Source organism: Solanum lycopersicum, chromosome 10, assembly GCF_036512215.1.
Source record: "Solanum lycopersicum chromosome 10, SLM_r2.1".
Lineage (NCBI taxonomy): Eukaryota > Viridiplantae > Streptophyta > Magnoliopsida > Solanales > Solanaceae > Solanum > Solanum lycopersicum.
Genome location: NC_090809.1, coordinates 1,070,419 through 1,084,551, shown reverse-complemented (window position 1 = coordinate 1,084,551; position 14,133 = coordinate 1,070,419). Strand labels below are relative to the sequence as shown.

Genomic DNA, 14,133 nt, shown 5'->3' with positions numbered 1-14,133 from the left:
ATTTTTTATTAAAAGAAAAAAAAATACTATCAATTAAGATAACAAAAAGAGAGGGAAAAAGAGAAGAAGATAAATTGATACTTAAGTATATATTAAAATCTTCATTTAGAGAACAACAATGGTGAACGAGAGGTGATTTTAGCAAGAGAAGAAAAAAAAGGTTTGGGTTGGTGACGGGTGCCGGGTGAGTGTAATGATGACAAAATGAAGTTTTTTTTTTTTAGTTGAAATTCTTTTTTTTTTAGATTTAGATTTTTTAATTTTCAAAGTTATTGGTATAATTATTTTAAATTTGAATGTCACATGTCTTCATTTGATTTGTTATTCACGTCAGCTACATTTATGTTACATACACTTTCTGTTTTGACTAGGTCTTAGAAATGCCTGAGAGGTGTTTATTTTTAAGGTTTGAGTGTCTAATAGGAAAAGAGGCATGTTGAAGTGTCTAAGTGAATTTTACGGACAATTTTAAGGGGTCATAACATATTCTTCCCGTTCATCTTTACTTTTCCGCTTTATAGAATAATTTACTATTTTATGTTTACTTTATCCTTGCTACTATTAAATATTATTTACTTTCAATATTTAATAGTTGTACTCTGATAAAATTAATTTTATCATTTACTGTCTATTAAACTTATCTATCAAATTTATAATGGACAATTATTATTGGACAAAGAGAGTACAAATTAAGATGACATTTTGGCAAAGTTTTTTCTTATAAACAATCTAATAAATTTGTTAGATAATGATGAAAGGGAGTTGCTCGAGGGGTAAGCATCCCTCACTTTCAACTCGAAGTTTGCGAGTTTGAATCACCAAGGGAGCAAAAGGGGTGGAAGCTTATAGGGAAGGTAAAAAAAATGTTGTTACATAATATGAAATTTTAGCAATGCTTTTTTCTTATAAACAATTTAATAAAATCGTTCATTGTGATATGTGTTTTGTTCTTCGATTTGATTTATATCAATTTTTAGTTTGATTCTTCAATTTTTAATTTTGAAAAAATGTGCATGAGATACAAAATCGAATTAATTTGATTGATTTTTTCAACTACGGGTCAATTTAGTTTGATGTTTTTCGAAACACTTGTTCGATGATGCTAATAAAAATAAAATGATGATAAATTCAATTTACACAAGACACTTACAAATTTAAAATCATGTCAAATAATAGCATGTCTCACCATAAAACACTTACTAAGTTTGAAAAGATCATATTTGTCTTAATCAAGAACATTTTATCTCCAACTATTACTCGAGGATGAAACACTTATTATGCTTAAAAGATCGTCTTTGTCTCAGTCAAGAACATTTTATCTCTAACTATTGCTCAAGGGAAAAAAAACAAAAACGTAGACAGAGTCATTTACATTACATATACATTGGTTTTCCGATGCACCAAATATCAAAAACCTTACATTGAATCGAAGAACGAAAGTTTTGAAAAAAATAAACACCAAACTTAAATACCAAAGACCCAAATTAATTCGATTCATTCCTAACATTTCAATTTTTTGATATTTATATCCACCCTCCGGAGTGTTCTATACTATTTTTAAATTTTAAGTGTCAATAGATCTTATTTTATACTATTTTTAGTTGAAGGGTCATTAGATCTTTGTATTATACCCCAATATTTATGAAATAGAAATATTGTTATCGATAGACTTAGATTTTCCGAACATAAAGTAATCAATAACTATTAACATATATATGTTATGTCAAATAGTTATATGATAAATAAAAGTAAAGATCAACCAATTGATTCATTACTAACCATCACTACTAATAGTACCAACATAAACCTATGTCATACAAACAGCTTTTTTGATGCTTTTTTAATCATCATCAGCATGTTAGCAGCAGCATTACAAAACAACAAATATAGAAATCCTCATTTTATTGCATAAAGAGATCGAATCGTCCACACGCCCTTGCAATGCATTATAATTTTCTTGCATAATTCCAGCAAAGATTGATTCATCAAAGCAAATGTATAAAAGCTCCAAGCTTCGGATGTCAAAATTTCAAAATTTCGATCATTCATCACAGATGATTTGCTTCCTTACGCGAAAAGAGAGTATGATTGTTTCGAATACTTACTATACAGACTCCTCATTTGTGGTTGGTGCACAAAATATCGGTCTCATGTAAGTATCATCGAACCTCCTCCAGTAGGAATGGATTGTATATACAGGTCTTTGAAGCAACATGGACAAGCTATCCTTAGCGCGTAGTAGATTGGTTGTAGCAGATTCATCAAACGAAAGCAAAGGAAGCGTCTCTTTTGAGATCGATGATTCTCTATCTATACCTCTCCTGCTGTCATTTTGCGGAAGCAAATGGTGAATAAGTGGCTTTGTCAAGAAGCCAAAAACCTGTAATGAAACCAATGAATTTATGGAGGTACCAAAGATTGACGAGTTGGGTCGAATGGACAGGCCAAACAACAACATATAAAATCCCACTAGTGCCACTACCACGTGGAGTTGGAGAGGTTGTTCAGAATACGCCTAAGCTCTGTAGTTCTAATGGATTTTTCTGTACCAAATATCGAAATCTTATCCAATTTGCCATTAACTTACCAGAGTACTGAAGAGCACAACAACTACTGTAGTTGTAACCATGACCGCATGTACTGGATCAATGGTAACACCAGAGAAAGTGAACTGCATCGAAAGTTCATACGTTCAATATTAATCAGACAGACTTGAGTTTAGAACTGATTCATATCGTCGCGAGAAATGCTAAGATACCTGCTTGAACGCCAGGGCTATAGAAACCGCCCCTCTCATAAGACCAGCCCACCAAATTACTATCTGATAAAATAGCACACATGACACAGCGCACATATTTACGACATGATTATTTCAAGAAATAACGAGCATGTTACCTGATGTTTGAACGTTATTGGCGGCGTTCTTCTAGCATTTCGATTCATGAAATTGGAAAGAACAGAGAGGGGGAACACAAAAGCAGCACGCCCAATAGCCATCAATACGAGCACAGTAACATATATTCCCATTGAAGTCCAAACACTACCAGCAAGACTGGATATAAAAGAGTCAGCTTTGCTTTGCGGATTCTCGAACGAAGGGAATTCAGAAAATAAATATGTAGTGTCTATGGATTTGAACTTGGAACCTCAAAATAAATTTTAAACCACTAATAAGCCAATCTCATGTCTTGTGTTCAGGTCCTCGAGATATTCAAAAGCTATATATATAGTATAATTTATTGCCGAGGAAGTTCAATACCTCCCGACCCCTTAGATCCTCCCTATCCACAAAAGGACATTGTACACCAAATCAGTCAAAACTCTCTTAAGTTACAAGCACTTAACATTCACATTGAGTTCTTTTAATTGAACACTCGAGGAGAAGTTATCTATCTCTACCTTTTTATACGACCTAAGATGAATTGATAACCAAATATAAATCAATTATAATTGAATGATACCATTGACTTGATATATTACCTTTGTTGGCTCATCTTCCACTTTTCAATGTCCAACGCATCCATCCCCACGTACAAGAATATGAACGTTTCGGCAATGAAAGACATAGCTTCAAATGCATGCCTGTGTCCAAAGTATATATCATCTCAATACATTATCGTACGACTCAAGATAATTAGTAGCCTAAGGTCTAACATCTAATCTTTTAGATTTTTATTGAAAAACTTTATTTTTTCTATGTTCTAAACTATATTATTTTAGTAATAAGAAAGGGGAATAAGCACACACGTTACCGTCAACGTGTGTGCTTTCCGGAATTACTATGTAAGAAAGGAGAATAAGTACACACGTTACCGTCAAATTTGGAGGTCTAAGACCGAAGCCTCATTTTTAAAGGCATTGAGTCGCCCCTAATACACGCATTTCACAATAGGTTAAAATTGCAGAAAATATATGAATGACACTTTCATGCATACCTCGTAGTGATTCTTGAACTATCAGTCACATTATGCCATGCATAGTGAGACATCAAGATTCCGGAAAAGAAGACGGTCAAAATCCCACTGAGGTTCCAAAGCTTTAAACAACATAATCAGTTTGTAAATACCATGAGAATACTAAAATATATATATATATATATGAAAATATAATTCACAAACGAAACTAGGATTGAACTATATGGTGGCCTGAGTTCGGGATTCTACCACGTCTCATTTGATTTATTGGTTCGAAATCAATTATGTGTAACAATTTAGTGTTTTCTCAACACAAAACAGTATAGTACAAGTAATTACTATACCTCAGCCAACATGTAAGACAGATATGCCATCAGAAGCATGAGAGATATTTCACGAACGGTAGAATGTCTGCACAGATATGAAACATTTTGAATTTATAGGATAACGTAGATTCTGAGCTTCCGTATATGAATACAGAAACATCAAACACGAATTTTACCTTCCGAAATATAAGCCCTTTAGAATGTATGATGTTATTAGTCCAACCTGCATTCAGATTCAGGACACATTCAGCAAGGCTGTTTGCTCGTGGCACTCGTGCTCCAAGGAGCAAAATAAATTTAAAATAAGTAACTACATATTCGCGTAGAAGTGAAGTCAATGACAAGGGAGGATAATCTTGAAAGTAAGTTCAACCTCATGTTTGATATAATCAGAATCTTAATAGTCAACTCGTAGTATTTTCTTAGAAGGCGATAATTCATCAATTACACCGTCCTATACCCTCGGACACAACATAAACAGTTTTTTCATTTTTTTCGAGCATTATGGAAACAACTAAATCCGGCCTCTACCACATAGTACGAAATTAAAAGAGTAAAAAGACTAACAGCAACTCCGAGACAAGTGCTTGTGGAGAACAGGTACAGAAAATCTAGAAAGACATGGAAAGCCGACCAGCCATTGAATCTCGCGACATCAATCTTCTGCACTGCATTGAATAGAACAACTGATGTAGCATCATTCACTACTCCTTCCCCAAAGACAAGGCTGTAAAGTAACGGAGTCTCGTCTTGATGAAGAACCTGCACATAAAGTTTGCAGCAATGCAGATGTAACTAACTAGCTGACTTAACGAAACACGACACACGACCTCACATGCCATTATAACTAACCTGCAGTGTGCAAACAGTATCCGTTGACGAAAATATTGCTCCAATACCTTAATCAGGACAGTTGCATCAGTATTATGTCATAGCTAATATCAACAATGAAAAAGCAAACAAGGAAATTCAGATAGAACGAACAAACCAAGGTAGTCACGAATAGTCAATCCATTGAAATTAAGCTTGGGAAATATCCACCAGCTGCCTATATTAATCAGAAATGAATGTTAAACCAAATAAAATAGATAATATAACGAAAGAAGAAGCTTTGGAATGATAGATTACCCGATGCGATAATACTTGATGATATGAAAACACCAATAACTCCAAACGACATAATAGTTAAGAAGTTGTGGAAAAACTGCTTCTTCTTAACTTGGAATCTGGAGAAGATATGTATACACACAACATGTCATTTTAAAAGAGTAAGATGTTTGACATCAATGGAATTATAGTTTAACATAAAACCACTTACCCTGCATTGAATATTATCGGTGGAAGTAGATAAATGAAGAACACTTCTTCATTAAATCTAAGTATGTGAGAACTTTTCCCCTTGCTTATCAGAAGTATTATTGTCCCTGATATGAGACCCTATACACCAGAGGAGCAGCTTATTACACTCAGAACCAGTGAAAAACAAAACGGTTGATTCCATAAACTATACTTGAAAACAAAATAACACCAAATATGACTAAGAAACTATGTCGCTCGGACTCTTTATAAATCTCGATATATGATCGTAAGACTACTGAGTATCAAAATTATTTAGCATTTTGTTTTTTCTTAAAGAGCCTGCTGATTGAAACTATGTAGAATAACTAGAACAGAGAAAGTACTCCTCCGTTTTGTTTTAATTTACTCGTCTGGTTTTGACTCGACGCGAAATTTTAAAAAATAAAAATGAAAGGACTTTGTGAATCTTGTACTCTTAGATCTAAGGATATGTACAATGTGCCAACATACACTTTTTAAGTTATCTTTAATCACGTGATCCCGTGGAGAGTTAGAATTAAAAAGTTGACTAAAGTAAATTGAATTCATAAACGAATTCCTAACAATGAAAAAAGAGAGGAAACGCATATACGTACAATGATAATGGCTGTGATGGATTCGTTAACCCATCGATTCTCTTCAAATAAAGAGCCAATTACCAAACATATACACAAAATCGCCACGAACAGAGTGATCGGAACCACCATCTCATGGCTGTTCTTATGCCCAATAAAATTCACGTAATTGAACAGGGCCATTTTTTCACCACTTCACTCACACTCAAATTTAACAACTCTGCTAGTTTCTATTTGTATGCTATACTTTTGTTGCATGATATATATGAAAGTAGAAAATGTGAGCTAAAAAGACTAAATTTTTTGTAGTACTGACTAGAAAATTGACACATTTGTAATAAGACGAAATTATCATACACAAGTATAGGAGGATATCTTTATACTGTTGTATTTTGTCGTAACGATCCTCTTATTATGCTAAAGACTTATTCTTACTATGCTGAGGATGGACTTATTCTTCTAAGTTGTATAAGTAATGGTTTATTTTTTTTTATTATGTATTTAATGAATTAATTATTTTAAAATAAATGTTCGGACAACTCAATAGAATGTGTGGCTTGAAGTCAATTTTTTTTAAAAAATATTTAATAATTTATATAGTCAATTAAATTTGATAATTGTTTTTTTTTCCTAATTGACGATAGAATATTTTTGAAATAATTCGTAAGACATGAATAGACATATAACATCACAAATGTTTTATATTAAGTTCTTATTGATTATATATTTCAATGCTTTTTCAATGGAGTGAATTGTTAAACTACCAAAATTACTTTAGAAGTAGTATATTTATTTAAAAATAGATTAAGATTATGTCAATTAAAGTATTATTTTTACTTTTTTTTTTATAGTTTTGTAATGTTTTTATTACAAAATAGATATCAATCATCATGATTGTCATGGTTTACAAGATGTTCAAAGTTAAGACAAGTGTTTTTCTAAACTTCATTATTTGATAATCTAATGCTTAAAATGTGTAAGAATACATCTCAAAAAAATTGAAGATAATCTTATAAAGTCTATGCTAAAACATGATTGATTCAAATTGAAGTTAATCGGACAAATCAATAAGTACAAAAGCAACTGTAAATTCAATTGTCTATAACTTCAAATTATAATTAAATTAATTGTATTTTAAGAAAATAATAAATTTTTGAAAATATGTTCATAATGATCGGTAAAAAATTCACAACAAACTATTAAGAAAATTTTTTAAAGATCCGAACTTCAAACAATTCATTTGACTATTCAAATCTCAAAAGATGAAAGAATCAAATCTAACACCCACAAATTTAGTCTACAAAATACTACTCCCTCTATTTCATATTAACTGAATTTCTAAGGCAATTTTTTTAAAAAATAAAATTTAAATTTCACTATAAAATCATACGAGTAATAACTACTGTTGTCACTTCCATATTAACTGAATTTCTAAAGTAATTTTTTTTTAAAAAAATAAAATTCAAAGACATAATTCAAACCATATTTTCCACTATAAAATCATAAGTGTAATAGTACTGTTGTCTCTGTCCATGTCCTATTTTATGTAAGATAATTTGACTCCACACGGAGAATACAAGAAAGAAAAGAAAACTTGTGACAAAAAATAATTATAGCAATATTTAAATTATTATTTAATATAAAAATATGTCACAAATGACTCGTATAAATTTGAGACAGAAAAGAAGTATCACTACGACAAAAATAACATTCAGTGACATTAAATATTAACACTAATAAAGTCTTTACCAACATTATTATAATCACTGCTCTGTTAAAAATAGATATTAAGCTATAATTAAAAATTAAATGCTGCTAACTGTCATTATTTTTATTGTTGTGTATTCAAACATCTATCTCGAACTTTCAATAATTGAATTATATATACTTACAATGATAATGGCTGTGATCGATTCGTTAACCCATCGATTTTCTTCGAGTAAATGCCCAATCACTAAACAAAAACACAAAATCGCAACGAAGACAGTTATGGGAACCACCATCTCATGGCTGCCAGTATCATTCACATAATTGAACACTGCCATTTTTTTCAACTCACAAATTTAACATTTTTTGGGGGGTATTTTTCTATTTTTTTGAAGCATGATATGTATGAAGCAGTGTTTTAGCTTTTGCTAATAAGAAAACAAATTTTGCGGTGCTTATTGGGGGAAATGAACACGTCTGGGGAAGAAGACGAATTATCATGCAACAAATACACGTGGCAATATTTTATTCTCCTCTGTTGTTTTTATATTGTTTTTTATTACTCATTCCGTCCATCTTTATTTATCGATAATACAAATTTTTTAGTTTCATGAAAAAAGATTTTAGTTGATCTAGAATGGAGTTTAAATTATTGTAAAATATCATCTAATATTATAGCTTTATATATATAATGTAAAATAATTGAAATTAAAAGTATTACAAAAAAAAAAAAAGTCATTCTTCTTTAAAAAGACTAAAAAATAATTAGATTATTTTTTAAAAACATAAAAATATATATTAAAAATAATTATCAAACAGTATTTGTTCAGATTGAAAAATCAAGAATATCTTTTTGTGTCTTTTTAGCGTTGTTATTAAATACAACAGTGGAAAAGAAGTCTCCTATTTTTCGAATAATTCCTACGATTCACGATCTAGATTTAGTTAAAGCTCTAACAAAATACATATTGAAACAGAAAGTGTTGCCAAAAGAAAAATGAATCCTTTGAACAAACTTAAAAATAAAAAAGATCATACTTTTTAAATAAAAGGAATATATTTTAAAAATAGTTATCAAAATTAAAAAAATCAAGAACACCTTTTTTTTTATATATTTCAACTTTGGTGTCAAAAGAAGTATCGAATTCAGTTTTGAGTATAAAAAAAATCATGTTGAAAGCATTATTCCCGCATAACGCCTGTAACGTGTGATCTAAATTTAGTTAAAAGCTCTCTAATAAAGGCTCTTCTGAACATAGAGTGGAAAAACAAAAACAAAATAAAAATCAGTGTGTGTAAAGTTCTCAACAATGTAAAATCTGAAAGTTGACCCAAGACTTATCTTAATGATATTAGTCTGAAGAAAACATTAGTGATGTAAAGATGAACCTGTCAAAATCATGTGACATCACATTACAAAAAAGATAAGTCCTGATCTGAACTCTAATAATAGCTAAAGGATGTTCTTAAGTCCCATTCTATGGAGAGTAATAACAGAGGCAATCTCATATAAAACTTTTGATGATGAGTTACAACTCTTAAGCAGTAGCACCACTTGCACCCTTCCCTTTCTTTTTCTGTAGCTTCTTCATGTAAAACTCCAGTTCCTTGCCCTCCAAGATGTAACTGCCAAAAGTTGTAATAAAAAAAATGTAACAAATGACAGCTGCAAGAGTCGACGATGATACTCTCCCAATGTTCCAATTTATGTGATAAAGTTTGAATAGGTTCAAAATCTAAGAAAGAAAAGCTTTTGCTACTTATGGTCATAATTTGAACACTTTTGGGATGCGTGGTCTTTAACATTTTGTAATATTTGGGACAGTATGAGAAGTTCACGACCACAAACTAAAACATACACAATGTATTTCCACAAGTGAGGTATGGGGAGGTAGGACGTACACAGACCTTACCCCTACCTTTGTAGGGTGGGGAGGTTGCTTCCGATAGACCCTCAAATCAAAAGAAAAGAAGAAATTATAGTAAGGTGCAAGGACATAAAATAGCAAAATAGCAGGATGACAAAACAAATAGCAAATGAAGCAACTGATAGATTTACACTAAACAAAGGAAGCTATGTAATTATCCCTGTAAGAGCTTCTCATAGGGGGTAAAATGAGAAGTTTAAGTTAAATTGTTCCCAAATTTATTATTGGAAAGAACTAGGACAGAAAATATTCACATAATCAGGTACTATTATATATCTTCCAAGTAGAAAGTCATAACTAATAGGATTCCAAAAGACAAGATATTCAAGACCAAACATACATTGTTGTCTTACATAGTAAATTAAAACTTTAGTTAAATCATTTTTATGGTTAAATGAAAAGCTTTTTTTAGTTAACATCATTTTTATGGTCAAGATGAAAAGCTTTTTTTAGTTAAATCGTTTTTCTCATCACAGTTTATTTGGACCGAAATTGATGCAGATAGTTGAATCTATATCAACAAGGAAAAGATCATTAATTCAATGAATGCAATAAAAAATCAGCCACGATGCAGCCAAAAAAATTATGATAATACTAGACGTCCAACGCAAAGACTGGCAAATTCAAGTTAGCATGGCTAAAATTTCTCATAGTTGAAAAAATGTATTATGTCATTAAATGCATAACATCAAGTCAAAATAGTTAGTAGCAGGTCGATAGAACGAAACAAAGAGTCCGCAGATTTGAGCTTCAGAGTTTTCTACTAAGATTAAATAGAGAAGAAAAAACTCATACCCATCAGCACGACCACATTGGCCAGGTCGTGATGAGATTGCCGCCAAAAGACGACCACTAGCAAATTGCTCTTCAATATGTGCGTCAATCTTACGATCCTGTTGACGTTTTTCCAGCTTTCTTTGGACATGGTTACTTTTCTTCTCCTCTGCAGCAGCCTCAGCAACCTCCTGTGAAATTAAATACAAAACCTTCACATGTTGCACTGAGACTCTATGCCAACCAAACCAATAGAAAACCACACTGTAAACATATACTAAGACAAAATTCACCACAAGAGACATTGAAAAAAAAAATAAAAGAGAAATATTCAGAAAAGAGGGCGAAAAGTCTCTGAAAATTTAACACAAACAATTACGTATTTCAATTTGCACGAGGAACACCACATAGAGCGCAAGAAACATTTGTAGCTTCACAAATGCTCAAGTAAAACAACTCGCAATTAAGAGTATGAATTAAGTGAATAAATTGTATCATAAAATAATTATCCAATAAAAAGAAGTGGAACATCATGAACAGAAAAGCGCACATAAGATAAGATAAGCATTTGCGCAAATACCTCTCCTTCCTTCTTGGCAGCACTCTTCTTCTTGCGACCAATTTCAACACCATAGTGCTGGAGATACCACTGTTTAAATGGAGCTGCATCAACTTGCACAATAGCACTCTTCACTAGAGTTTGTGTTCTAACCAACTCGTTGTTTGAGGCATTGTAGACAACATCCAATAAACGGGTCTTCCTAGTAACAGCTTCACTACCCCAAGAGTAATTTCCAGTGTCCAACCTCAAAGCACGCCACTTCACATTGCCTCCTCGGACCCTGATCCTCCTAACAGTCTTAGCATTAGGCACCAACTTTGTATTTGCAGACTGTCTTCCCATCTCATACCTTCACATAGACATTGAATCAAAAGTTAATATCATAATGTACACTCGATTGAAGTCATATCTATGGACAGCCCAATAAAAGTTATTGAGAAGATCTACTCTAAGGATAAAGACAAGATTCTCATTGCAATTATGTAACACAAGCAACCTATATCTACATCCTAATAAATCTACATTTCTTCCTTTATATATAAAAGGTCCAGATTTCATCAGACAAACGGTATTCAATAAAATAAATACACTCTATTCCAAATTAATTTGAATCAACTATACAAATCCTCTCACGTAGCATCCATTTCAGCTAGGCTCAGATTAAAAAGTATGACATTCAATAAATCAACGGCACTCAACCACAAAATACTTTGGTCGGCTATATCAGTACACATTCCAAATATAGTCAGACAATCAATAAATCAATTTCACTCAAATCCCAATTTACTCCTATTGCACTGAATGAATCTTTTACATCCATTTCAATTGTATTCAGCTTCAAAAGTATAAATATCCAATATATCAACTAGACTAGTGCCAAATTATTTCAGACAAATATATCAATCTTATGTACACAAAATCACTACATTCAGGTCAAAATAGCATCAATAAATCAACATTGCTCAACCTCGAGTTAGTTTTAGTAAACTGCATAAGATCTTTGCATCAATTCCATTACATTCAGCTCCAAAATAGTAGAAAATACTCCATCTATCAACTACACTCATCACAAATAAGTTTGATCGAGTATATCATTCTTATATACAGAGATCACTAAATTCAAATCTCATTGCTCAGCTTCAACTTAGTTTAACTAAACCTATATCCAGCTACAACATATAGAAGTAACCAATCTACCAACTAAACTCATACCAAATTAGTTTACATCGACTATTTTGAATCTCTTGTAACATTACATTGAGATAGAAACAATAAAGTCCACTTACTTTCGCTTCTTCCTCCATGCCTTCTTCTTGCCTCCAGTGGCACGTCTCTTGTGCATCGAATCCCGAGAGATACCTGCCAATCACCATAGTAAATTGCTCTTTTAAGCTTATTCTTCACAATTTCACTATAACAGAAAACAAACAAACGAGATTTTCGAAGGCAAACGGTAAGCTGATGGGATCGATTTCCTTACCCATGGTTGCCGGCGACGAAGTATCCTAGGGTTCCGGTGGGTTTGCACTGCAACGGTGAAGGGCTCTTCTAGCGGGACGGCTAAATGAGATTCACTGGGTTCTTAAACCATCTTTTAAAACCCTAGCTGTAGTTGGAATTCCATTTTTGTCCTCCCTTTTGCATTTTAGTCCTTGTTGTTTAACCTCGAATTCAATTTCAATCCCTCAATTTTTATTTATTCCAATTTGGTACAAATATTTGATTCAGAGGAATGATAAGACTAAACAAGTTTTACTATTTATATTACAATTTGTTTAGAACTATCATTAAAAATCTTACATCATCTTAAACTTTATCTAATAATTCAATACATAATGATTATTAATTAAGTAATAACTTCAACGGGTGATTATAATATTGTTCAAATACGATAAATTAAATAAATTATAGTAGAATTTTGAATTTGAGCTCATAGTTCAAACTTCTTATCCGTATTTGCATTGCTTATCAAATAATCAAATAACATGAGCAATTTACTTATAAGTTTACAACGAGCATTTTGATCCTTTTATCAAGATTTCTAAATTAAGAACTAAAAAGATTAAGCATACCTGTTGGCGCAAAGACTATCTTGTTTATATGAAAGACACCAAATTAATATATTTTTTGTGTCAAAACTTTGTTAAGAAAAGAAAACTATAGTAAGATTTTTAAAAGTCATCATTTTCTAATAGACATGTGCCTCAAATAGAAGTGTTTCAAATAATAACGGGCGCAATGTAAGTTTTAAATTTTATTTTTCAATCATTGCAAGATTAGTATCGACGCGTAATAGCAAATTAAAAATTTAAATTCGACTTATATAATACCAAAATTCATATATGTATGATGTCTCTAATTTTGTATAACTAGATAACCCGCTCGAAAACGGTTGCATTTTTCATTTCTCATTTCAAGCTTCATGGATCTTATCCATTTTTTGCACCTTATACTTTGAAAAACATGGAAACCAACAAGACGGATTTGTTCGATACATGTCAAAACTTTCAAAAATAGTGTTATTTTCTTTTTAGATTATAAATTACAACATTATTTGTAGATAGTTCGAGCAACATAAAACAACAATAACATATTCAATATAGACCCAGAAAGTAGAATTTGGAGATGATAGAGCTAATAACCAAGGTAGAGAAGTTATTTTTGATAGACCCTCGATTCAGAAAAAAGAACGCAATCTCAAAAGAGAAGCATCTCAAGTGTAAGGAACAACAAATAATAACATAACAAAAAACTACAACAAATCAATACGATAATTGAGCTATAAAGATCAACAGATAGTAACAATTCTCCTCTTCCACACCCTCCTATCCTAGCAAAATAGCAAAAAAATACATAAACCTAAAAAAAAAAAAAGACTCATACAAGTCAAAACAAACTTCAAACATGGATTATTAGAATCATACAAGTCAAAACAAACTTCAAACATGGCTTATTTGATTGAAGCACTTATGAATAAGCAATGCAAGCAAACAGAAGGGGAAAATCTAC

At 31.6% G+C, this 14,133-nt stretch overlaps 2 protein-coding genes across 4 annotated transcripts; both read right to left on the bottom strand.

Annotated features, from left to right (window-relative positions):
• Window positions 1-1,749: 1,749 nt before the first annotated feature.
• On the bottom strand, window positions 1,750-8,334 carry LOC104649491 (sodium/hydrogen exchanger 4). 3 transcript variants are annotated; one of them, XM_010328893.4, is made up of 15 exons: window positions 8,046-8,334; window positions 5,559-5,677; window positions 5,369-5,466; window positions 5,229-5,288; window positions 5,093-5,139; window positions 4,808-5,002; window positions 4,417-4,463; window positions 4,259-4,325; window positions 3,936-4,036; window positions 3,481-3,582; window positions 2,896-3,052; window positions 2,759-2,821; window positions 2,588-2,671; window positions 2,106-2,380; window positions 1,750-2,012 (listed from the first exon to the last, which is right to left on the bottom strand). In XM_010328893.4, exons 1-15 carry the CDS (start codon window positions 8,196-8,198, stop codon window positions 1,871-1,873), a joined length of 1,710 nt encoding a protein of 569 aa, XP_010327195.1. In that variant the 5' UTR covers window positions 8,199-8,334; the 3' UTR covers window positions 1,750-1,870. The 3 variants fall into 3 exon arrangements, with proteins under 3 accessions (XP_010327195.1, XP_025883712.1, XP_069146659.1); XM_026027927.1 differs by lacking the exon at window positions 8,046-8,334 and adding an exon at window positions 6,175-6,501; XM_069290558.1 differs by lacking the exon at window positions 8,046-8,334 and adding an exon at window positions 6,175-6,501 and having other exon boundaries at window positions 1,768-2,380.
• Window positions 8,335-9,173: 839 nt separating this feature from the next.
• LOC101267653 (small ribosomal subunit protein eS8) lies at window positions 9,174-12,788 on the bottom strand. Its single transcript, XM_010328894.4, has 5 exons — window positions 12,605-12,788; window positions 12,411-12,483; window positions 11,143-11,473; window positions 10,584-10,753; window positions 9,174-9,486 (listed from the first exon to the last, which is right to left on the bottom strand). Exons 1-5 carry the CDS (start codon window positions 12,606-12,608, stop codon window positions 9,399-9,401), a joined length of 666 nt encoding a protein of 221 aa, XP_010327196.1. The 5' UTR covers window positions 12,609-12,788; the 3' UTR covers window positions 9,174-9,398.
• Between the last annotated feature and the right edge of the window lie 1,345 nt (window positions 12,789-14,133).

What these genes read in the sequence shown, in the direction of transcription:
- LOC104649491 (XM_026027927.1), bottom strand. Translation starts at nt 6,336, where the DNA reads ATGGCCCTGTTCAATTACGTGAATTTTATTGGGCATAAGAACAGCCAT. An exon ending in CAATAACGTTCAAACATCAG is followed by an intron (nt 2,822 to 2,895) that starts GTAACATGCTCG and finishes CTATTTTATCAG; the next exon opens with ATAGTAATTTGGTGGGCTGG. An exon ending in TAGCCCTGGCGTTCAAGCAG is followed by an intron (nt 2,672 to 2,758) that starts GTATCTTAGCAT and finishes CTTTCGATGCAG; the next exon opens with TTCACTTTCTCTGGTGTTAC.
- LOC101267653 (XM_010328894.4), bottom strand. An exon ending in GCATGGAGGAAGAAGCGAAA is followed by an intron (nt 11,474 to 12,410) that starts GTAAGTGGACTT and finishes GTCTATGTGAAG; the next exon opens with GTATGAGATGGGAAGACAGT. An exon ending in CTGCCAAGAAGGAAGGAGAG is followed by an intron (nt 10,754 to 11,142) that starts GTATTTGCGCAA and finishes TTAATTTCACAG; the next exon opens with GAGGTTGCTGAGGCTGCTGC.